We start from the raw sequence: 26,224 nt of genomic DNA on the forward strand, positions 1-26,224 counted from the left end.
TATCACACATCCAACAACTTGTACCCAGAATATGTAAAGAACTCTTAAAACTCAACAACAAAAAACAACCCAATAAAAAGTAAGCAAAAGATTAGAACACACATGTCACTGAAGATGATACAGATATGAGAAGTACATAAAAATGCAAATTGAAACCACAATGAGATGCCATTACATCTTATTAGAATAAGAATTTTAAAAACCCCTGATAATACCAAATGCTGACAAGGATGAGGAGCAATTCGAACTCTCATGCATTGTCAGTGGAAATGCAAAATGGTAAAATTTGCATTTGCAAATGCTATAAAAATAATTTGGCAGTTTTTAATAAAGCTAAAACATATACTTACCATAAGACCCAGCAATCTCACCCCTAGATATATGCTCAAGCAAAATGAAAACCACATTCACAAGAAAACCTGTGTGTGAATGTTTATAATGGTTATGTGGGAGGTCCCCATGATAATGCCTAGGTTCAATGATTTACTTGAGAAACTCACGGGATTCAGCATATAGTCATACTTACAATTAAGATTTAATACAGAGAAAGGAAACAAAGCAAAACCAGCCAAGGAAAAAGGCACATGGGGTAAAACTGGAAACCTGATGAAAGCTTCCAAGAGTCCTCTCCCAGCAGGATGCACTTAATCCTTCCAGCAATGAATTACAACAGTGTACGTGAAGTACTATCTACCAGTGAAACTTCCCTGAGCCTAGGAGTATAGGTTTTATTGGGGGGCTGGTCATACAGTCACCATAGCTTATAGTACGTACCAAAATTCCATACTTCCAGAAGGAATGAAGGTATTTAGCATAAACAGCTTAGGCACATAAACCACGCTTATCAGTTAGAGAATGGTGGGAACACTCTTGAAATCTGAGTTCCAGAAAATAGCCAAGAGCCAACCCTGCAAACAGGCTTTCCAGGGATAGCAATCTCAGGTCTGTTATGTTAACTCCTTTCTACACAGTGGTTTTATCTGTAATTGCCAAAAACTGGAAACAATCCAAATATTTGTTGAACTGGGGAATGGATAAACAAACCATAGAACATCCATACAATGGAATATCTCAGCAATGAAAAGAAATGAACTACTGCTACCTACAGTGACATGGATGAATATCAAATGCATGATGCTAAGTAAAAGAAGCCAAATTCAAAAGGAAACATGCTATGACATTCTAGAAAATACAAAATAGATCAGTGGTTGCCAGGGGGCTAAAGGGGAGGGGGCGGGGTGTGAATACAAAGGGATAGAATGAGGGAATTTTTCTGGAATGATGGAACCATTCTGTATCTTGATTTTGGTGGTGATTGTAATGTTCTGTGCATTAAAACTCAGAGCTGTATACCAAAAAAAGTGAATTTTACTACACGTTAATTTAAATTTTTAAAAAAGTAAAATACCGTTCCCACATTATGCATGAATAAGATGAAAAGAAATAACATCGCAATGTTAATGCAAATAAAAGACAAAAATAATTCCACAGCAGGCAAAAAACCCACAAAATCCAGTACAGAAGAAAACAGAACACATGAGAAAAGTAGAAAAATCTGCCAAAAAGATCTGCACCTTCAGATGAACTTAAAAAGAACAACAGGGCTTCCCTGGTGGCGCAGTGGTTGAGAGTCCGCCTGCCGATGCAGGGGACATGGGTTTGTGCCCCGGTCCAGGAAGATCCCACATGCCGCAGAGCGGCTGGGCCCATGAGCCATGGCTGCTGAGCCTGCGCATCCGGAGCCTGTGCTGTGCAACGGGAGAGGCCACAACAGTGAGAGGCCCGCGTATCTCACACACACACACACACAAAAAGAACATCAAATCAATTTACCAAATGCTTAGAGACAAAAATGATAAAATAGAAAAATGAGATAAAAAGATTGCAGAGCTACGTAAGAAGAATAAAAACTAATAATAGGCCCCCATTACAGAATTATATTAGAAATAGAAAAGGGCAGAATCCACACAGTATAACCAAATGACTATAACACGTAGGAATTGTAGGAGATGACATGTAGATTACAACAATTTGAGAGAAAAACAATGAAATGATTGAAACCATAAAGATAGGAAAGTCAAAGCCAATCCCACTTAATTAGTAAACTTCAAGTAGTGAACACAACACATGGAATAGAAAAAGTATTCAAAACTATGTTAGAAGAAAATGGCTCTGAAATAGGGAACTGAATCCATCAAGTGTGAATGGATCACATCTCGCTATTGAAGATTAAAAATTCAAATCAGGTTAAAAATACTCAGGTACATACTGTTTATAAGAGTCATACAAAAAATAAAAGCAAAGATAGAGCAGACAAGTCAAAGTCAAAACGAAGAGAAAGCAGGAATCACAACATTAACAACATCACACAAGGCAAAAAACCCCAAAAATGCTCAACAAAAGAAAGAAGGAACTGTCTACAATAAGGGTCAGCAAACTATGGCCCATGGGACAAATCTGGCCCATGGCCTGTTTTTTGTTTTTTTTTTTTTGCGGTACGCAGGCCTCTCCCTGCTGTGGCCTCTCCCGTTGCGGAGCACAGGCTCCGGACGCGCAGGCTCAGCGGCCATGGCTCACGGGGGGCATGTGGGATCCTCCCGGAACGGGGCACGAACCCGTGTCCCCTGCATCGGCAGGCGGACTCTCAACCACTGCGCCACCAGGCAAGACCATGGCCTGTTTTTATATTGGCTCACAAGCTAACAATGGCTTTTACATTTATGAAGGGTTATATTTTAAAAAAGAAGAAGAAGAAAGAAGAAGAATATAAGACAGAGACTATCTGTGTGGGTCACAAAGACTAAAACGTTTACCATCTAGCCCTTTAATCTGCTGACCCAAGGTACAATCTACACTAATGCATAGTTAAACTTATACATAGGAGGCCTTAATATATTAAGGAAACCAGACTTTTATCATATATATTGACTTTTTCCCATATGCATGCTGTCTTCAGACTTTATGATTATATTGGCATGTACAACTTCTCTATGCTTATCTAACTGAATTTACCAATCTTTTCTTTTTAGTTTCTAAATTGCATGTTAGAAGACATACCCTGTACTTCAAGAGTATTTTAAAAATTCCTCCCAAGTTTTCTTGTACAAGTTTTATAGTTTTGTTTTTTTATATTTTAAACCACTGAGACACACAGATTACTGTATCTTTCCTGAGGCCTTTCTAGGAGAAAAGGAAGAGAATCTACATAGCAGGATACCAGACTGCAGGCTAACTGGGGAAGGGAGATGTTGGAAAAGTTTAGAAAAGAGGAAGAGGAAAATGAGCAAGAGTCTGTATGTAGGCTGAAACCTTACAAATGACTGATAACTGATATTATAAGTTTTCTGCCTCTTCTCACTGGAAAGCTTAAAACTATATTCTTTGTTGAATCTTGAAAGAACGTTCTCAACTGAGGAAGTCTCATGGGTCATGAAGGAGTTAATTTCCTAGCTATTTCACATCTCCCTCCTCCCTTATTTGAGAACAAGAGTTTAGGCAGAGAATAAGATCCAATCACCAATCTCTTTGTATCTGAATTCAAGTTATCGCTGGGTATTGTCATCTCTCTTTGTTGCTGTTATAAAAAGGATTTTTCTTCCTATGATACTTCCTAACTGGTTGTTTATATGTAACAGAGGGTCAGCAAAGTATGGCCCATGGGCCAATCCAGCTCACTGCCTGCTTTGTAAATAAAGTTTTATTAGAACACAGACATGTTCATTTGTTTACAAATTGTCTACGGCAGCTTTCATGCTACAACAGATTTGGGTAGCTGTGACAAAAGTTGTACGGTCTAAAATATTTATCACCTGGCCCTTACACAAAAAGTTTGCCAATCTCCAATATGAAAGAAAGCTATTTGTAATTTTGTGAGGTAAAATTCATATCACATAATTTTAGCCATTTTAAAGTGCACAATTTAGTGGCATTTACTTCAATTCATAATGTTGCATAATCATTATCTTTTTTCTAGCTCCAAAGAATTTTCATCACCCCAAATGGAAACACTGTACCCATTAAGCAATCACTCTCCATTTCTCCCTTCCCCTATGCCTGGCTACCACTAATTTGCTTTCTGTCTCTATGGATTTACCTATTCTGGATATTCATCCATGCTGCAGTACCTTATTCCTTTTTATCACTGAATAACATTGAATTGTATGGATATACTACATTTTGTTTATTCATTCATCAGTTGATAGACATTTTGGTGATTGTTCACAGAGCTGCTTTGGACACTCATGTACAAATTTTTGTTTCAATACGTGTTTTTAATTCTTTTGGAATTCTTAGAGTGGAATTGCTGGGTCATATAGTATGACCCATAACACAGCCACAAACAATTCTGTTTACAACTTTTTGTGGAACTACCAAACTGTTTTCCACAATGGCTACATCATTTTACACTTTCAACCAGCAATGTATGAGGGTTCAGATTTCTCCACATCCTCACCAATACTTATTTTCCTTTAAAAGAATTTTTATGATAACTATCCTAGTGGGTGTAAAGTAGTATTACACTGTGGCTTTGCTTTGCATTTCCCCAATGACTAACAATGTTGAATATCTTTATACGTGCTTGTTAGTCATTGTTGGTACTTTTTAATATATATTTATTTTAAGACTCCTACAAATAAAATTTAAAAAGACAGTTGAAACATCAATAGAAGAATGAGCAAGACTATTAAAAGGTAATTTATAGAAGGAAAAAAGCCTCTAAAGCCAATGTAACAAGAAATGTTCAAACCTATTATAATCAGAAAAGTACAAAACAATCAGACATTACACTTATTAGACTGGTAAAATTTAGAAACCTGGGTAACTTTTAAATGTTGGTATATATGAATATACAAATACTCATACATTGCTTGTGGGAATATAGACTAGTTAGGCTATTGGGGATAGCAACCTGGCATTTCTTAGTCAAACCAAGTACAGGGTTATCTTATGACTCAGCAATTCTATTCATTTTTATACATGTTCCAAAGAAATCCTTACATAGAGTCATGTACAGGATGTTCACTGCAACATAATCTGTGATGCCAGGAAATTGGAAGTAGCTATCACTAAGTTAACAGGTAGGTAAAATGAGGTAAATGTCCCACAAAAGTATTACGCAGCTATTAGAGGCAGTGAATTAGAAGTACCAACATGAGTAAATCTTAAAATTTTAGTGCCTAATGACAGAAAGTAACAGAATAAGATTTACTACTCTATGACTTTTACATAACTTAAAAAATAAATGTACAGAAAACAATAATACCCTTTTTTTCAAGAATACAGTTACAAAAAGATAAACAAATATACTAGAATATAGGTAATAACATACTATATAATTATTTTATGAAAAATAATATAACATAAACAAGTATTAAGACATTTCTTTATGAGGGAAAGGAAATTCAAATAGATAGATATAAAGGAGACTAAAGAAAGAAAGAAATCAAGCAAGAGATTTTATATACACCCATGACAACAATGTGTCTTGATCTAAAGATCTGTTTAACTCTCTGCACCCAAGGTTAAGAAAAATAGTGCCCAGCCACATTACTAAATTCTTTTATTATTTATAACACTTTCAGTCGATTCTCCTGGACATTTCAGATGTACAATCATATCATCTAAAAACAATACTTTTACCTTCTTTTCCATTGTTATGCCTTTTAGACTTCACTGGTTAGTACCTCTAGCACAATGATAGTAATAGTGATGGTAACAAGCATTTGTATCTTGTTCTCAATTTTACAGAAATTCTTCCAAAATTTACTCATTAAGCATAATGCTGGCTTTTGAGCTGATTTTTTTTAATATAACTGTATTAAGGAGGCAGCCTTCTATTACTGGTTTAGTGCTAGTTTTTATTCAGAATGGATGTTGAACTTTATCAAAAGTCTTTTCAGCATCTATGAAGATGATCTTATGATTTTTCTTTGTTCTTTAAATATAGAGATTTATATTAAAATATTTCCAATATTGAATTATCCTTGCATTTTCTATATGCAATAGAGTATACTTCTAAAATATGATTTTGTATTCCATTTGATAAATTTGTACATTTTATTCCTAAATAATACTGGACTATAGTTACCTCTTCTTTTACCATGCTACAGAACAGTGCTTCTTATAGCACTGAAGCTACGTGTTCTTAAAAGTTTAGTAGAACCCAACTATCTGAGTCGATGCATTTTGTGGAGGTAACTCTTGGCAATATTCTTTTTTCCTTCTGTGAGAGCTATGCTTTCAAAAGATCAATAGGATAGAAAAGCATCTGTCAAGTCTCACTAAAAAATAAAAAAAGAAAACGATACAAATACCTATTAGTAATATAAGAAAGGGACCATAACAGCAGTGGTTATTAAAATAAAAGAATATAGTATACAACTTTGACAATACATATGAAAATGTGATTAGATTAAGTGGTAGACATTTTAAGAAAATATGAATTATTATCAAATTCAATTATCAAAGTGACCAAAAAGAAACTAAGTCAAGCAAAAAAAAAAAAAAAAAGAAAATTGGAAGAATACTGGAGTATCTCAAGTAACCTATGCTCAGGAAATACAGTCAAGTCTAAGGGTTCTGGAATGTTAGGAACCCAGGATACCTGCTCCTTTTTGGAAATGAATGGTCTTGTTTTTCTCTTTCTACAATCACCTTTCTATGCTAAGATACCTAGCTTTTTATGACTGCTCAGTGTCTAGGCACAGTATCAACCAACTAGAGTTTGTGTATCCCTTTCCCAAACTTCCAAATTCCGAACTGGAACAGTTTGGGTCAGGTATGGACTCTAAATCCAATAAACAGTCCATAGGAAAAGTAGATTACAGAGTCATAAACTACTAAAATGGAAGCTAAAATTCATCCTTTTAGCAAGGTTTTTGATGTTGGCAGTACAGTGTGTGGACTGCACAGGTACCCTGAGATATTTACAAAAAGAATCTGCCTACTCCCAAAAGACCCCAACCCAAAAGACTTTATGGGTGAATTCTAGCAAACCCTTATGGAACAGAGAATTCATCTTTTTTATAATGTTAGGGAGTATAAAAAGGATATGAAGTATTTTACAAGGGTAACATGATCCCATTATCAAAACCTAACAAAATTAGCTCCCAAAGTAATACCCAATGAATCATTTACATTTTTGAATAGAGACACCAAAGTTTATGTATAAATATTCTTAGTATTAATATACATATGCATTCATATTTTCATACTTTTAAACTATTACCAGATATTTTCTTCATATTTTTTGAATTGTTTACAATTTATTTTTCATCAAAGATTCATATTTTGAAAATTAAATAGCCTAGAAACAGACCTCAAAATATTTAAAAATTTAGTGTATGGTTAAGATATCATTTCAGTGGGGATATTATTCAATAAATACTGTTGGAACATCTGAACACCATTTGGGGGAAATGACCTTCAATTGGGGAAAAAGAAGTTAGAGGTTCAACCTCAGTGTCAATATAAATTGTAGATATTTTTATGTATAAATGAAAATATAAATGTATTAGAAAAGCATATAGATAAATATATCATCTTTCGGTGGGAAAGGCCCTTTGAAGCTTATTATTACTGCTATAAACTGAAATTTTTGAGTACAAAAATTTTAACATGTATATTTTTTCAAAAATCATAAAGACTGTCATTCCTTTTTGTTTTCTCTTATGTCCCTCTTTTAGTATTTTCATAATTTTCTATTTTGAATTACCACCTCAAAAGGATTATTTCCAATTATATATATATACATCTAGTCCCACCTTCCCTTCCCAGCTTCAGTCCCTGTTAACCAATCGTACCTGTACCTGGATATCCTACTGTTTCCTTAACTACAGTACACCTTGAAACAAGCTTATCATCCTAACTCCTGAACTAGCTCCTTCTGACTTTATATCTCCCTTTCTGAGATCTCAAAACTTAGAATCATCATTGTTTCTTTTTCTAAAACCTCTCATATATGTTACCAAATCATTTTTAGTATTTCCCTCTCATTCAATCTTTCCTTTCTATTCCCATTATATCATCCAAAATTATGACCCTCACTACAAAAAATAATAACATTAAATCCTATAATAAAAAAGGTATTTTAACCCCCAAATTAGAATCTGACCACCCATCATATGTTAATAACAGTAAAAAAATTGGCCAGTACATACACACTATAGCACAGTAGTTTAATATTAAGTCATTGTATTTATAGCCTTTTAATTCCTGCTGGCTTGTATCACTTAAAACAGCAAAACTAGAATAAAACCACAAATGTTAAGATATTAGTTTGTTGTTATTGTTGCTACTGAGGGGAGAGAGCTGCGATAAGATAAAAATGGCAAAAATAACTAGAGTCAATAGAATCCCATTTTTAAAACTGCATTTTTCCTTCTTTCATCTCTAGGAAACTCTAATGCCCAATTAAAACAAATATGCAATCCAAACCAAATAAAAATGTCAGAATTAATTTTAAAATATCAAGTTAAAAAGAAAAGTTACAGCTTTTATATTACTAATAACTATTTTTGCTATTTCCATATAGACATCATACAATCTCTCCATAACTCCTGTGAAACATACAAAGCCATACTGACTGACTGATGGCCATGGCTAAAGTCAGCTTAAGAAAAGCAAGCTATTGCTCTGTGTTACAACCAATTATTGTTCTAATCAAACTTCTAGGCATGTCAACAGTCAATTGTGTTATTTAAACCTGTTCATGCCAGCTGAGTTTCTTACTGTAATCACATAATTACATTTTATATAAACTAATTGAATGAGTGTAAAAAGAAAACTAAATTGAATGCTTCAAAAAGGCTTGATAAATGGCAAATCACCAAAAAAGTTTCTAATTATCTGTGGATAAGATAGCTACAATAGATCAGAAGAAAAAAATGTACTAGAGGAATTCTGTACTGCTTTGCTTCACAAGGGTCTTTAAGGTTTTAATCAACTTTAAAGAAAATGATAGGCAATATCATACTATGAGTGTAATTTATGCATGAAAGCCAACATGAAACTCCATTAGCAAACTCAGCAGAACAATATTCATTTAGACACTCAATCCACAAGTGTACAATGAACACCTACCCTGTGCCAGGTGCTGTTCTAAGGCAGCAGTTCTCAAACTTTTTTGGCTTTAGGACCCTTTATACTCTTAAAAATTACTGAGTAACCCCGAAGAGCTTTGTCTTATAGGTAATATCAACCAACATTCATGTGAGAAATTAAAGCTGAAAAAATTTTAAAACACAAGAATACACCAGCACACATTCCATTAGCCATCATAGCCAATAGTGTCATCACTTACCGTGTAGCTTTTAGAAAACTCAACTGTACAGATATGAGAAAATGACAGTAAGAAAGTCATATAATGTCTTAGTATTATTACAAAAATAGTTTGACTTCACAAATACCCTGAAAGAGTCTTGGGAACCCAAAACGTCCCTAGACCAACCAGTGAGAACTGTGTTACAGGACTGAGGAACCAATAATGAATCAACCCCTCTCTTGTGTAATTTGGTGAAGGAATAAAACAATCAATCAATCAGTCATTCAATCAATCAATCAATGATTTCAGGTAGTAATAAATGCCATGAAAAATAAAACAGGGCAAGGAGGAAGAAAGTGAAAAGTGGGAGATGCAGGGAAGGAGTAGGGGCAATGACATAGGATGGTCAGAAAAGGCCTCTCTAAGGAGAGATACTGAAGGAATGAGCCCTGTTAAGTTATAAGGGAATATAATGTTCGGGTAGAGAAGTAGAAATGCTAATACCCTGGAAGTCACTGGAGGATTCTGAGCATGGGAATGACCTGATTTGATTAAGGTTTTTTAAAATACTACTCTGGCTTCCACATGGAAGAGACTGGGAAGGAAGGTATAAAAATGGAAGTAGAGAAGTTAGGAGGCTACTGCAAGTAGTCCTGCAAGAAATGTTGGTGACTTGGATAGTATGATAGCAGTGGAAATGTGAGATTTGAATGAATATGGGAATTATTTTGAAAGAAAAGCAACAGTAATCGCTTAAGGACTAGAGATGGGGTTGTGAGGGAAAAAAAGCAATGAAGGAAAGATGGTTCTTAGGGTTTTGCAGAGCAATGAGGTGAATGTTGCCATATGTGACATAGAGAAACAGTGGGAGGTGGAGGAGAAGGAGGCAAAATTAAGTTTAAGATGCTTATTTGCAATCTGAGTAAAAATACTGGATACTTAGGTCTGTAACTCAAGATAGAGGTCAGGGCAGGAAATGCATGAAGTATTCAAGTATGTGACTAGATTAAATCACCTAAGGAGTAAACGTGGATAAAGAAGAGAGACAGAGAATCCAGACCTAGAATTCCACCCTACGTCAAAAGCTGTCAAATTAATGTACATTTATATGTTATTTTTTACACCTGTCTTTTTCAAATAACTAACTGCTAGTCCCAATGATATCAGATAAGAGGGCTTTTTTTTTTTTTTTAGTATCTTCCTTTTCATATTAGGATAATCTTAGGAGCACAGAAGAGAGACAACCCTGGGGGAGGAGGAGGGATTAGGAGTAGAGGTGGTGTGTGTGTGTGTGAGACAGAGAGAGAGAGAGAGGAAGAGAGAAAGAGAGAGAGTGAGTTGGGGGGAGGGAAAGTGTAGGAGGTAGGAGGCAGGGAGATACTGGTTTGAGAGAGGAGGAGTTCCAGAATATTTCTACAGAAGTCCTATTTAACATCCTATATTGTAATTATTTGTCCTTGAGTGGTGTGAAATTTTCTTTATGGGCAGAAACTATGACCTTCATCTTTGTGCCTTGCAAAGTGCCTGGCAGATAACAATCTCTTAATGAACATTTACTGAATGAATAAAATGAAGGAGGAGTGACTTACCCAAAGTCAGCCCAACTGCTACTGAACAGGAAAGCAGGGATTAGTATCTAGGTTTTAGGACAGTCAGATGTTCTAAACTCACTTCAGGCTGTCATTAAAAGGACTACGCATTCGGGCCTCACCTTATCTATATATTTTATTTTCTATTTATCATCCTGTCTGGACTACAAGTCTGATGATCTACCCAAAATTCACTTTCCCTCAGCCTGTCCAGAACCTGTGCATCCAGCTTATGTCTTACCTCTCCCATAAAAACTCTCTTCACCAATCCCTCAATCATCACCCTCCTCCCCTACACCAGCCACACACACACGCACACACACACACACTTTCTGTAACACCCTGATTTCTGTCCTTACAACTACATTGAAGCTGCTTTCCCAAAGTTTACCAAAGGCCTTTGTAATAGTTAAAGTATAATTTTTAAAATGGTTAAATCACGACTCTCATACAAATGTGAAATGAATATATGGCAAAGATTTTATTTAACTCATTAATGAATGAAGGAACCAGTAAGATGTTAAAACTGGTTCAAATGAGAATCTGACATTCAGAGATTTATATGGCCCAGTCTATAAAATTCATTTGCATGGCATGAACAGGAATAATTGCATTAGTATAGGCAGGAAACATTTGTTGTTACCAGTTTTCTAGAACGAAACTTTTGCCGCCTTTTTGCAGAGTTGTAAAACAGTCTAGTCAATCAAGGACAAAAATATATATCTCTAAATCAAAATAATATAATTCCTGGAGGGTCCTCTAGGTTCTGGAGGGTCCAATGCCCAGCATTCAGATACACAGTAATTTCTTCTGCCCATTTCCAAGTCTTTGACAAATTTTTCCTGCATAACTGTCAAAACTCGTCCTAACCTGCCTTCTTTAGCACAATGAAGGAAAATTCTTGCCACCTTTGGTTTCCTGACTCCCTTTCTCTCTGACTGATTCTCTTCAGTCTCCTTCACCACTTCCTATTCATCTTAAATACAGTATTCTCCAAGGTATTGATGGGTCTTATTCTATCTAATATCAGCAGTCATGCTTCACCTATTAATTATATAGGAATTACTCCCATATCCACAGCTCTAATGTCTATACTCCCCAAACTTGAACTTCTATTTTCTCCATTTCCCATGCTGATATCTTAGCAGCACCTCATATTCATCATGACCTAAACTAAACTCACTCTTGTCATCATCTAAATATGATCTATCCCTAACTTAGTTAATGTTTAATTGTCAAAGAGGCATAAAGCATGAGAATCTTACATTTTACTCTCTCCCTCACCCTCCTCTACGTAACTGCCTTTTACAGTCACCTAGACTATCCATCGCACCTCTACAATTACTCTCTTGCATCCCTCCCCTTCCTCACAGCCATTTCCCTAATTCAAGTCTATATTATCTTTCAACTGAACTGTTGATAAAGCTTCACACTGCTATATTGTCTCTTTTCTTTATCATTCACTCAGATGCCAAAGTTATAGTTCCCTAACAGGGGTCAAAGTTTTTCTGACTTGGTCCCACTTTCTGATCCGAGTTCTTATATAATAGGCATCTGTTGTTTTAGGACATCCACCTACTTCCTACTTACTCTACTTCAGTTACTTCAGTCCAGTCAAGCTGATTCCACCCATGAGGCAAACAACTCCAGCTCAGACAATCAGGTTCATAATGACTGGTTCAGAATTGGCTCAAACAGAGCCACTGAAATGCCACAGACTTTTGCTGACACTTCTGGGGCAGAAGCAAATGCTTTTTACTATATACCTGCTATTGTTATTGCTATATTTTACCACCAGAGGACAGCCTGTCTGAAAACCCAGTGAAGAATAAGTGAAGTTTGGAGATGCAAAGAGAATTTGGCCCTTCTGAGCCCTAGCATCAACCCATGTCTGAAGCCAATTTCCCTTGGATTGTTCAATTACACCTGCCAATAAACTGTCTTTCTGCTTAAGCTCGTCTGAGTCAGGCAACCATCTAAAGCACTGAACCAAGAGTGCTAAACAACACCGCCTATCTTTTTATGCATGATATGATTCGGTTACATCAACCTCCTCGCCAGTATCAGAATATAGTGCCTTCCCTCACGTTTTTTCCTCAGTCTGGAATTTTCTTCCCTCTGGCTGGAATTCCCTTCCCTCTTTTCTCTGTTTATTAAGATCCATCTCATACTTCAATGCTTAGTTCAAATGCCACAGTGAGGCAATCCCTGGAGGCTGGGAAAAGAAGCAGAAGACCAGATTACACAGAGATTTTAAACCATGCTATGGCTTTTTGAACCCTTACATAAGGGTAAATAAATGTCATTGAAGGATTTTAAAATAGCAAAGGACATGATCAGATTAACAATTTTAAAAGATGACTCTGGTTGTTGTGTAAAGGATGAATTAGAGGAGGGTGAGGGGAACAATGATTTGTAAACTATGAAAAATCTACACAAAAAGGATAGTGGTATGGGCTAAAGTGGCAATGGAGATAGAAGAATGTACTTCCATGATTACTTTATTTCTGAATAAATCTGTCTCTACACTGTAAACTCCCTGAGGACAGAGAATTTATCTGTTGACTACCATTTTATCCACAGAAATTAGCAAAGTGATTGGCACACAGTAGGGACACACATTTATCTGTAGAATAAATGAATACACAATTAACCTAATATGTAAACTCTGTGAGCAACTGGGCAAATGGCAGTATTATTTATGAAGATAAGAAACACAAGAAAAGTCAGTTTGGAGTTTTTTGTTTGTTTTTGAGAAAGAGGTAAGGGAAAAGATGCACTCTGTTTTGAACAAATTGAGTTTAAGATAATATACATTCAAATATGGAGGGAATCTATATATAGTGGACACATATCTGGGGGTCAGGTGAGAGATCTGGGCTACAAATACTAATTTGTGAATTCTGGGCATATAGATTGGTAACTGACTTTATGAAGAGAGAAGATTACCTAGGAATAAGGAAAAGAGGGTGGAGATTACAGACTTAAGGGGCATTTAAGGGTTGAACAGAAAAAGGGAAGTTAAGGAAGAACACTAATAGCTCTGACAGAAAAACAAACATAGGAGAATCCTCTAACCAAAGCAGAGGGAAGAAGAGGAATGTGTAGTCAAATGTGTCAAACAGTAAAAAGTCCAGGAATGAAAAGTTTTAAAGTATCCTTTGGATGAAAACAGTTTTGGTGGAGAAGGGGGTGGGGAGTGGGTAAAACCAAATTTGGAGTGGGTTCAAGGGTGAGTAGAAGATAAAGAAATGAAGTCAGTCAGTATTTAGACATCTTGTTTAGGAAGTGTGGCTAAAAAGGAACTGAGAAACATAGTTTCAGGAGAGGAATGTCAAGGGTAGGTTTCGTTCCTGTTTGGTTTTTTGTTGTTGTTTGTTTGTTTATAGAATTTGGTTTTAAGCATGTTTAAATGTTGATTGGAAGCAACTTAAAAAGAGGACAGCGTTAAAGAAAAGGTGAAAGTGAATAATCAAAAATGAGCTTCACGATGAATACATATATCAAAAAATCTATCTTACAGCTTAAATATATACAATTTCAATTTGTCAATTATACCTCAATAAAGCTAACAAAGTTTATAGAGTACAGATGAAGATATTGGGATTTTTAAAGGCATTTATTTTACTTTATACAATTTTTAAAGGTTATACTCCATTTACAATTATTACAAAATACTGGCTATATTCTCCATGTTGTACAATACATCCTTGCAGCATATCTTACACCCAACAGTTTTTACCACCCACTCCCCCACCCCTCTATTATCCCTCTCCCCCTTCCCACTGGTAACCACTAGTTTGTTCTCTGTATCTGTGAGTCTGTTTCTTTTTTGTTATATTCACTAGTTTGTTGTATTTTTTAGATTCCATATATAACTGATATCATACAGTATTTTTCTTTCTCTGTCTGACTTATTTCACTTAACATAATACCCTCCAAGTTTCTCCATGTTGCTGGAAACGGCAAATTTTCGCTCTTTTTTATGGCTGTATAGTATTTCATTTTGTGTGTGTGTGTGTGTGTGTGTGTGTGTGTGTGTGTATATACACATACATATACATACACCACACACCACATCTTGTTTATCCATTTTTATCCATTTAGCTGTTGATGGACACTTAGGTTGCTTCCATATTTTGGCAATTGTAAACAATGCTACTATGAACATTGGGATGCATGTATCTTTTCAAATTAGAAAATCTTAAAGACACCACCAGAAAACTACTAGAGCTCATCAACGAATCTGGTAAGGTTGCAGGATACAAAATTAACACACAGAAATCTGTTGCATTTCTATACACTAATACAGAAAGATCAGAAAGAGAAATTAAAGAAACAATGGAATTTACCATCACATCAAAAAGAATAAAATACCTAGGAATAAACCTACCTAAGGAGGCAAAAGGCCTATACTCCAAAAACTATACGATACTGATGGAAGAAATTCAAGATGACACAAACAGATGGAAAGATACACTGTGTTCTTGGATTGGAAGAATCAATATTGTTAAAATGACCATACTACCCAAGGCACTCTACAGATTCAATGCAACCCCTATCAAAATACCAATGCATTTTTCACAGAACTAGAACAAATAATTCTAAAATTTGTGTGGAAACACAAATGACCCTGAAAAGCCAAATCTTGAGAAAGAACAGAGCTGGAGGAATCATGCTCCCTGACTTCAGATGATACTACAAAGCTATAGTAATCAACACAATATGGTACTGGCACAAAACAGACACATAGATCAATGGAACAGAATAGAAAGCCCAGAAATAAACCCAGACACTTATGGTCAATTGATTTACAACAAAGGAGGCAAGAATATACAATGGAGAAAAGATACTGGTTTTGAATAGGGTAAGCAATATCTCTTTCACTGAAGTCATACAGTAGAAGGAAAGAATAAGTAAGGATGTGGATACATTTATAGATTTGGTTACTGAAAATTAAGAGACTCTCATGTGACAGCATCAACTGTGTCATAAACATGTTTTAGTTTAAATATCAAAAGTAATCTGTTCATTAAAAATTATTTTTCCAAATTATGAGTTTGTTACACGTTAGCATCCAAGTTAAGGGAAGTAACTGCCCCTCTCCCAAATCCTAGACTTAACAAAGAAAATTTAAAAGATAATTACCAAATGCCTACTTTGTACAAGACATGATGCTAGACATTGTGAAGAATACACAGGGCTCTTCCCCCAGATATTTCCATAGCTTTTTTCTCCTTCATTTAGGTCTCTGTTCTCACATTCTGCTTTATTTCTCTCCATTACAATTACCACCACCTGATATGTTTGTTTTAGTGTCTGTTTCTCCTCCTATACTAGAAGCTTCTCAAGGCAGGAACTTTTTCTGTTTATTCATTGTTGCATCCCCAGCACCAAGAATAGTGCCTGCCATGAATATGAACCCCAAATAAACTCTGATTAAATGAATGATATCTTCTCTTTAGGAAGAAGAGGTGCAATCTGTTAAACAGGGGAGAAATGAATATATGAGAACTATATCAATATTTACAAATGAAAGAAGTAATTACTAAGGATGATATAAGTAGTATCAAAAAATGATATAAGAGCTCACAAAACTGCTCATCAACCAGACAAGATGATAAAGAAAGGTATATTGGAAACGGCGTCATTTGGACTGGGCCTTAAAGAGGTGAGTAGGGTTCTGGGGTTTTGTTTATTTTTCAACATGTACAATTCAATGGTTTTTAGTATATTCACAAAGTTGTGCAACCATCACCTTCTAGAACATTTTCATCACCTCAAAAAGAAACCCCATGCCCCTTAGCTCAACTCCCACAACCCCTCCCCCACCAGACCGAAGAAGCCACTAATCTACTTTCTAGCTCTACATACTTACCCATTGAGGACATTTCATATAAATAGAATCAAATAGCATGTGGGATACTGTGACTGGCTTCTTCACTTAGTATAATGTTTTCATGTCAGTCCATGTTGTAGCATGTATCAGTACCCCTTTTTATGATTGAATAATATTCCATTGTACAGATATATCATATTTTGTTTAGCCATTCATCAACAGATGGACATTTAGGTTGTTTCTACCTTTAGGTTATTATGAATAATAGTAACTCTATGGACATTCACATATAAGATTTTGTGTCACATAACTTCAACAAGAAATAAGTGAAGGAAGGAACTGAAATATTATAAATTACTCAAATCCAAAGATGACAAATCCACGATAAAATTTTCACTGGTCTGAGAGATCAAATGGGGCAAAATGAATTCTCATAAAGCTTAATTTATTCAAATCAAAGAACTGTCTTTTATTTTGTAACAATGTCCTTCAAACTTTTTTTTAATGTTAAAGCACTCCTTTTTTAAAAACTGAAGTATATTCGATTCACAATGTTGTGTTAGTTTCTGGTGTACAGCAAAGTGATCCAGTTACATATATATTATTTTTCATATTTTTTTCATTATGATTACAGGATATTGAATATTGGTCCCAGTAGGACCTTCTTCTTTATTTTATATACAGTAGTTGGTATCTGCTAGTCTCAAACTCCCAACCCAACCCTCTCCTGCACCCCCCTCCACCTTGGCAACCACAAGTCTGTTCTCTATGTCTGTGAGTCTGTTTCTCTTTTGTAAATAAGTTCATTTGTGTCATATTTTAGCTTCCACATACAAATGATATCATATGTTATTTGTCTTTCTCTTTCTGACTTACTTTGCTTCGTAGGATAACCTCTAGGTCCATCCATGTAGCTGCAAGTGACCTTATTTCATTCTTTTCTATGGCTGAGTAATATTCCAGTATATGAGTGAGTGTGTGTGTGTGTGTATTTGTGTGTGTGTATGTGTGTGTGTGTATGTGTGTGTGTGTGTGTGTGTACCACATCTTCTTTATCCATTCATCTGCTGATGGAAATTTACATTGTTTCCATGTCTTGGCTACTGTAAATAGTAGAGCACCCTTTTTTTTAAATTGAAGTATAGTTGATTTACAATGTTGTGTTAGTTTCAGGTATACAGCAAAGTGATTCAGTTATAACTATATATATGTGTGTTTGTGTGTGTGTGTATAGATATGTACACACACACATATATATGTTCTTTTTCAGATTCTTTTCCCTTATAGGTTATTACAAAATATTGAGTATAGTTCTCTGTGCCATATAGTAGGTCCTTGTTGGTTATCTATTTTATACATAGTAGTGAATATATGTTAATCCTAAACTCCTAATTTATCCTCCCCCTTCCCCTTTGGTAACCATAAGTTTGTTTTCTATGTGTGGGGGTCTATTTCTGTTTTGCATATAAGCTCATTTGTATAATTTTTTTTTTTAGATTCCACATATAAGTGATATCATACGATATTTGTCTTTGCCGGGCTTACTTCACTTAGCGTGATAATCTTCTAGGTCCACCCATGTTGCTGCAAATGTCATTATTTCATTCTTTTTATGGCTGAGTAATATTCCAGTGTGTGTGTGTGTGTGTGTGTGTGTGTGTGTGTGTGTGTGTTTCACATCTTCTTTATCCATTCATCTGTCAATGGACATACAGGTTGTTTCCAGGTCTTGGCTATTGTAAATAGTGCTGCTACGGACATTGGGATGCATGTATCTTTTTGAATTATGGTTTTCTCCAGATATATGTCCAGGAGTGGGATTGCAGGATCATATGGTAGCTCTATTTTTAGTTTTTTAAGGAACCTCCATACGTTCTCCATAGTGGCTGTACCAATTTACGTTCCCACCAATAGTGTAGGAGGGTTCCCTTTTCTCCACACTCTCTCCGGCATTTATTGTTTGTAGAATTTTTGATGATGGCCATTCTGACTGGTGTGAGGTGATACCTCATTGTAGTTTTGATTTGCATTTATCTAATAACTAGCAATGATGAGCATCTTTTCATGTGCCTTTTGGTCATCTGTATGCCTTCTTTGGAGAAATGTCTATTTAGATCTGCTGCCCATTTTTTGATTGGATTGGTTGTTTTTTCTGATATTGAGCTGTATGAGCTGTTTGTATATTTTAGAGATAAATTCCCTGTCAGTCACGTAATTTGCAAATATTTTCTCCCATTCTGTAGGTTGTCTTTTTGTTTTGTTTCTGGTTTCCTTTGCTGTGCAAAAGCTTTTAAGTTTAATTAGGTCCCATTTGTTTATTTTTGTTTTTATTTCCATTACTCTGGGAGTCACATCCAAAAAGATATTACTACGATTTGTGTCAAAGAGTGTTCTGCCTATGTTTTCCTCTCAGAGTTTTATAATATCCAATTTTACATTTAGGTCTTTAATGCATTTTGAGTTTATTTTTGTGTATGGTGTTAAAGAATGTTCTAATTTCATTCTTTTACATGTAGCTGTCCTGTCTTCTCAGCACCAGTTATTGAAGAGACTGTCTTTTCTCCATTACACGTTACTGCCTCCTTTATTGTAGAGTAATTGACCATAGGTGTGTGGGTTTATTTATGGGCTTTCTATCCTGTTCCATTGATCTATATTTCTGTTTTTGTGTCAGTACCATACTGTTTTGGTTACTGTTGCTTTGTAGTATAGTCTGAAGTCAGGGAGCATGATTCCTCCAGCTCCATTTTTCTTTCTCAAGATTGCTTTGGCTATTCGCAGTCTTTTTTGTTTCCATACGAATTTAAAAAATTTTTGTTCTAGTTCTGTGAAAAATGCCATTGGTAATTTGATCTGTAGAGTGACTTGGGTAGTACAGTCATTTTGACAATATTGATTCTTTCAATCCAAGAATACAGTACATCTTTCCATTTGTTTGTGTCATCTTCAATTTCTTTCATCAGGGTCTTACAGTTTTTGGAGTACAGGTCTTTTGCCTCCTTAGGTCAATTTATTCCTAGGTATTTTATTCTTTTTGATGTGATGGTGAATTCAATTGTTTCCTTAATTTCTCTTTCTGATCTTTCATTGTTACCGTATAGAAATGCAACAGATTTCTGCATATTAATTTTGTATCCTGCAACTTTACCAAATTCATTGATAAGCTCTAGTATTTTTCTGGTGGCATCTTCAGGATTTTCTATGTATAGTATCATGTCATCCACAAACAGTGACATGACAGTTTTACTTATTTTGTCCCAATTTGGCTCCCTTTTATTTCTTTTTTCCCCTCTGATCGCTGTGGCTAGGACTTCCAAAACCACGTTGAATAAAAGTGGCAAGAGTGGACATCCTTGTCTTTTTCCTAATCTTAGAGGAAATGTTTTCAGCCTTTCACCATTGATTATGTTAGCTGTGGGTCTGTCATATACGGCCTTTAGTATGTTGAGGTATATTCCCTCTATGCCCACTTTCTGGAGAGTTTTTATCATAACTGGATGTTGAATTTTATCAAAAGCTTTTTCTGCATCTACAGAGATGATCATATGGATTTTATTCTTCAATTTGTTGATGTGGTGTATCATACTGATTGATTTGTGGATACTGAAAAATCTGTGCATCCCTGGGATAAATCTCACTTGATCATGATGTATGATCCTTTTAATGTACGACTGGATTCAGTTTGCTAGTATTTTGTTGAGGACTTTTGCATCTATGTTCATCAGTGATATTGGCCTGTAATTTTTTTGTGTGTATGGTATCTTTTTCTGATTTTGGTATTAGGGTGATGGTGGCCTCATAGAATGAGTTTGGAAGTGTTCCTTCCTCTGCAGTTTTTTGGAATAGTTTCAGAAAGACAGGTGTTAACTCTTCTCTAAATGTTTGGTAAAATTCACCGGTAAAGCCATCTGGTCCTGGACTTTTGTTTGTTGGGAGTTATTTAATCACCGATTGAATTTCAGTACTTGTAATTGGTCTGTTCATATTTTCTATTTCTTCCTGGTTCAGTCTTAGGAGATTGCACCTTACTAATAATTTGTTCATTTCTTCTAGGTTGTCCATTTTATTGGCATATAGTTGGCTGTAGTAGTCTCTTATGGTCCTCTGTATTTCTGTGGTGTCCATTGTAACTTCTCCTTTTTCATTTCTAATTTTATTGATTTGGGCCCTCTCCCTTTTTTTTCTTGATGAGTCTGGCTAAAGGTTCATTAATTTTATCTTGTCAAAGAACCAGCTTTTAGTTTCATTGATCTTTTCTACTGTTTTCTTAGTCTCTATTTCATTTATTTCTGCTCTGATCTTTATGATTTCATCCCTTCTGCTAACTTTGGGTTTTGTTTGTTCTTCTTTCTCTAGTTGCTTAAATGAAATGATGGCAACATCAAAAGGTGGTTCTGTTAATTTACTTAGGCAAAATAAATTTTTAAAAATTTGTTTTTCTGTTAAATCCAAAAATCTAGGAAATACTGTTGATTAAAGGAAATGGCACAAAGGAAAGAAGACAGAAACCCACAAGACAGCCTGAATGCCAAGCTAAGGAATTTGCACCTTATTGTACGGTCAATGAGTAAATTAATAAAGTTGTTTAAACATAAAATTATTGACTCCTGGAAGTCACTTCATTAACAAACATTAACTGAGTTACTACTATATGAAAAGCACTGTAGTTGGTGCTATGAGAACAAATTAAATAAAATCTCTCCCTCCATTTTATAACACACTTCAGTGGAAGAAAACAGTCTGTCTCTCTTCATTATTTACATCTTTATCTGTTACTCATCAAGGGCAATATTTAGTAGTTTAAAAAAATCCTTTTTAAAAAGGAAAATATGGGACTATTCCTATTATGCTTACGAGTTTTATTTCACTCATTATTTAACAATGTGAGTTGTTGGATGTACAAAGTAAAGCAATATATAACCCCTAATCTACAGAATTTTATAGTTTAGGTTTTATAAACTTATAAAGTACTCTAGAAGAAACTGACTGTAGGCATTTAACTAGATATTATTTACCTAGGACTTCCAATTTAAGAGCAAATAGCAAATAAGCACTTACTACTACCACTCACATTTTAAGCATTTAACTTTTTTTTTTTTTTTTTTTCGGTATGCGGGCCTCTCACTGTTGTGGCCTCTCCCGTTGCAGAGCACAGGCTCCAGACGCGCAGGCTCCGCGGCATGTGGGATCTTCCCGGACCGGGGCACGAACCCGTGTCCCCTGCATCGGCAGGCGGACTCTCAACCACTGCGCCACCAGGGAAGCCCGCATTTAACATTTTTAAACTAATCCTCCTAACAATCCTCCTAACAATCCTCCTAACAATCTTATGAAGAGGGAATCATTACTATATTGTTAAGATATTAATAGATTAAAATATATAACATTTATTATCTTTTTCCAGAATCAACTTTGACACCAACTCTGCTAAGGAAAGTGTTTTATATAGAGTTGCTATATAATTCCCATCAGTACACAAACATGCTGTAATTTCTCCCATCTTAAAAAAAAAAAAAATCCTCTCTTGACTTCATGTTCTCCCCCAGGAACTACACCATTTCTCTGATCCCCCTAGAGGAAAACTTCTTAGAAGAGCTAGCCATTCCCAAAAGGCGGCTGGGCCCATGCGCCATGGCCACTGAGCCTGTGCTCCGCAACGGGAGAGGCCACAACAGTGAGAGGCCCGCGTACCACAAAAAAAAAAAAAAAAAAAAAAGAGCTAGCCATTCCCAAAAGGCTTTTGTCTCTGACACTACTGGAACCACTTTAGTCATGATTATGAATGATCTCAAATGCTAAATATGATTTTTAATTTTCAGTCCTCATCTCACTTGGCCAGCAACTTGACAAAGGTAAAACACTTTCTTTGAAACACTCTCTCTCCTTTGCTTGGCTTCCAAGACACCATACTCTTCTGGGTTTTCTTATCTTCCTAGATGTTCCTTCTCTAACTCCTATGCTGGTTCTTCCACAGGTCCACAATTTCAACACATTTGAGTACCCAAGGCTCAGTTCTTGGACCGCCTCTCTTCTCTATCTATACTCATTTTCTTAATGTTCTCATATAGTCTCATGGCTCTACCAGAATGTGCTTCAACAAGATAGGGAATTTTTAGCTTTTTTGTTTATACTGGATGCCCTGCACCTAAAAGTGTCTGACATGTAGTACATGCATGCCATATACCTGTTCAATGACTGAACGGATTAATAAATGGCTTTAAAAGGTACCTATAAAGTGATGACTCCCTAATTTATATCTCCTGCCTGGATCTCTGTCCTTAACTCCAGATATATCCAACTACCTATCTGCTATCTCTACCTGGATGTGTAATAAACATTTCAAACTTAACCAAGTTCAAAAGAGAACTCAAATCACCCTCTCAATGGCTTCTTCAACTGACCACTTAGCAAAGAGCAGTTCCATCCTTCTAGTTTCTCAAGTCAAATTTTGAAATCATTCCTAATTCCTTCTCTTTCTCTCACACCATATATCCAATCTGTCAATAAATTCTGTGAATCCTGCCTTCAAAATATACTCAGCACTTGACTACTTGTCACCACGTCCACCACAATCACTATGGTCCAAGTCATTATCATATCTCACCTGGATGAATGCAATGGACTCCTAACTGGTCTTACTGCTTTTTGTCCACCTCCATCCCACAATTTGAGTCTGTTCTCAGAACCGCAGCCAGAGAAGTTTTTTTAAAACTTACATCAAATCACATCACTTCTCTGCTCATAATCCTACAATTATTCCCACTTTGCTGTGAGTAAAAGCCCAAATCGTGACAACTGCCTATAAAGCTCTACTCAATCTGGCCCTATTACATCTCTGACCTCATCTACTACTTTTCCTCTCACGTATTCTGCTCCAGCCATATTGGTTTCTTCTGCTGTTCCTTCCAAAGGTTAAGCATATTTCCACCTCAGGTCCTTTTCTCCTACTGTTCCTTCTCCCTGGAATGCTTTTCCCTAGATATCTGTAATCCATTACTTGCTTCATCGTCTTGCTCAACTGTGACTTTCTCTGAGTTTTTCCCTATCACCATATTTTAAACTGCTACTCCAACCCCGACTCCTTGTATTTTTCATCCCTTTTATCTCTATTTCTGCAAATCCTTTATCGCCACTAAATACTATATGCTTTCTGGGACATGTGCTTGAAAAGCACAAGAAGTTCTATCTGTTTCATTCACTACCATATCCCTAGTGTTTAAAGCAGTGCCTGGTATACAGTAGGTGATCAATAATCTGTTGAAAGAACGGTTTCATTTCCACCAGGGGGCCTAACAATCCTCTAGCCTGGCGTTTCAGGAAAAGATCATAAAGCTTCTCTAAGATTTCTTCCAGTGCTCTGAATCCTAGAAGGATTATACATTGCCTAGAAAGAAAAACTGTGCTTGTCTAGTCAACCACAAGGAGGAGTGGAGAGGGAGAGCCGAGCAAAAAGAAATGTTTCCCTTGCTTTGCCTGTGGCAACCTCATGGTGGAAGAAAACCGGATTTGGAGGCGACTCTACTGAATGAATGATTTTCTCCATACTATGAGTTAACTAGACACACACAAACGTAAACATTAAAAACCGCAATCCCTTCAAACGCCACAAAGAGGCCAAGGAAATCAACCCACGGGCCACTGAGAACTGGACGGGTGTTTCTTTAACTCCAGCACTAAGCACTCCATAAATCCAGGGGAAGAGTTCCCATTAGTGCAGAGCCACGGAACTCACACCTTAAGGCCAAGGTGTTCCAGGCTGCCAGCACAGCACTCTCTGTCCAGAGGACTATTAAATCCGTTCTATTTAATACTTAAAGCACCTGCAGTAATTAAAACGGCATAGGCAAGCCGGTGCCAAGTCTAAATTCTCAGGTCTGGCCGATCGCATGTGAAGTCTTGATTCAGCAAACAGCGAAACCAATTTCCCACGGGATTTTGACTCACCGCCACCTGTTGATGCCAACATTGGAGGAGCCGGCGAACCAGGGGTCGAGGATGTAGACGCAGCGGATGGTGTCGGCGCCCTGAATACACTCCTTCAGGGCAGGATTGTCGTGAAGCCGAAGCCCCTTTCGGAACCAGTGCACAGCATTCACCCCCATCCCGGGGACGCGGCGGGTGGCGGGGAGCCGCCGAGCTCCTCCGCGGAGAAATTCAGGGCAGGGGCGTCCGGCTCATAACCGACACCTCCGGTCGCAGGAGAATCGCCGCACCCAAGGAGTGAGGAAAGGGCGGCAGAGGGGAGGGAAGGAAAAAATGAGTCCGAGGAGGGGACGGGGGAGGGAGAGGGCGCTGGCGGCGCAGCTGGAAGATGAATGGAGGTTGCCCAGTCAGCGGAGTCCGGGTGTGACGCCTTTAGGAGCCGGCACCGGCCGCCACCTCCTGGACGAGACGCATAACTTCGAGGTCCCCGGACCGGCGGAGGGTGAGCAAGTTCAACAAAATCGAGCCGACACGACGGCCCGAGCGGGCGCGGGCAGCCCCAGGAGGTTCGTCACGGAAACCTAGCCCCACCGAGGCGGCCCCCGAGGAGCAGACGGCCCGCCTGAGGCGAGCCGCCGACAGGAATGAGAGAGAATTTAGCCACTGTCGGCCACGCTGCCTCTCGGCCCGGGAGAGAGGAGTGAGGACGGAGCACGGAGGCGGTGGTCGAGGCCGCTGGACGGTTGCCGGCCGGTGACCGGTCCCGAGGCTGGCCGGGTGACTCCGCCGCCACCGCCGCGTCAGCGGCCTCGGCCCCGCCCTCGGCTCCTCATTGGAGGGGGCACTCCCCACGTGACTACCGGCACCTCACGTTTCTGAAGTGTGTTTACTACAGCGGCTCTGGGGAATCTGCTTGCACTTCAGTCGCTTCTACGGGGCGACAGCTGCTCCATCTCAAAACCGTCTATCCTCGCCCAGACACTAGGCATTCTGCCTCTGCGCCTTTTCTCGGCTGAATGGTTGGTGTTGCCTGGAAGCGCCCACTGTGAGCAGAGGCCCCATGTGAGGGAAGGCTTAGCCCCGCCCTCGAGGGCCGTGAACGTTCACCATTGGCTGAGGTTCGCCGAGACCCGGATGAGCACGGGTATGCGGGGAGCTCGCGAGCGCGCGCTCTGCTCTGGAAGGCGCGCTTGCGCTCTCGCTGCATTCCAGTGGGAAGGAGGGCGGGGCCGGGGGGTTGGAGCGCGCTGCGGGATTTCTCCCGTGGGGTTCACGGAGCCCTGGAGACTGCCTGGTGTCTTCCAGGAGTCGGCGGGCCAGCCGGGCGGGGAGTGAGGGCAGGATGGGTTGGAAAGAGCAAAGTAGGAGGCTCCACGTAGACTTGGAGCCCAAACCATGTGCTTCCATCCAGCTTTAGCTGGAGAACCCAGCTCTACTTTGGAGTGTGTAGAGCTGGCGCCCTTCATCTTGTGGCCCTCGCGGCATGGCACCCTTGCACGTGCTCTGGGGAAGAGGAGTAACTGGCGGGTGCCAGGCATCCGTGGAATTCCTTAATATCGTCAACATGTCAGCCCTAGTTTCTTACACTTAGTGTGGTTTGCAAGGCTCTTC

General features: G+C 37.7%; 1 protein-coding gene across 4 annotated transcripts in view; it reads right to left on the reverse strand.

Annotated features, from left to right (window-relative positions):
• Positions 1 to 25,633, reverse strand: part of CRY1 (cryptochrome circadian regulator 1) — a 93,250-nt gene extending 67,617 nt beyond the window's left edge. For 2 of the 4 annotated variants that reach the window (XM_089921231.1, XM_089921229.1), the window contains exon 1: positions 24,635 to 25,633. In XM_089921231.1, the coding sequence (XP_089777357.1) occupies positions 24,635 to 24,792 (158 nt within the window). In that variant the 5' untranslated portion in view covers positions 24,793 to 25,633. The remainder of the gene's footprint in view (positions 1 to 24,634) is intronic. The other 2 variants (XM_022599908.3, XM_022599907.3) reach the window with 1 other exon arrangement.
• Positions 25,634 to 26,224: the final 591 nt, after the last annotated feature.

The sequence above is a fragment of the Delphinapterus leucas genome, chromosome 11 (assembly GCF_059928025.1).
Source record: "Delphinapterus leucas isolate spDelLeu-1000000601 "Yukka" chromosome 11, BTC_Dleu_Yukka2, whole genome shotgun sequence".
In the NCBI taxonomy this organism is placed as follows: domain Eukaryota; kingdom Metazoa; phylum Chordata; class Mammalia; order Artiodactyla; family Monodontidae; genus Delphinapterus; species Delphinapterus leucas.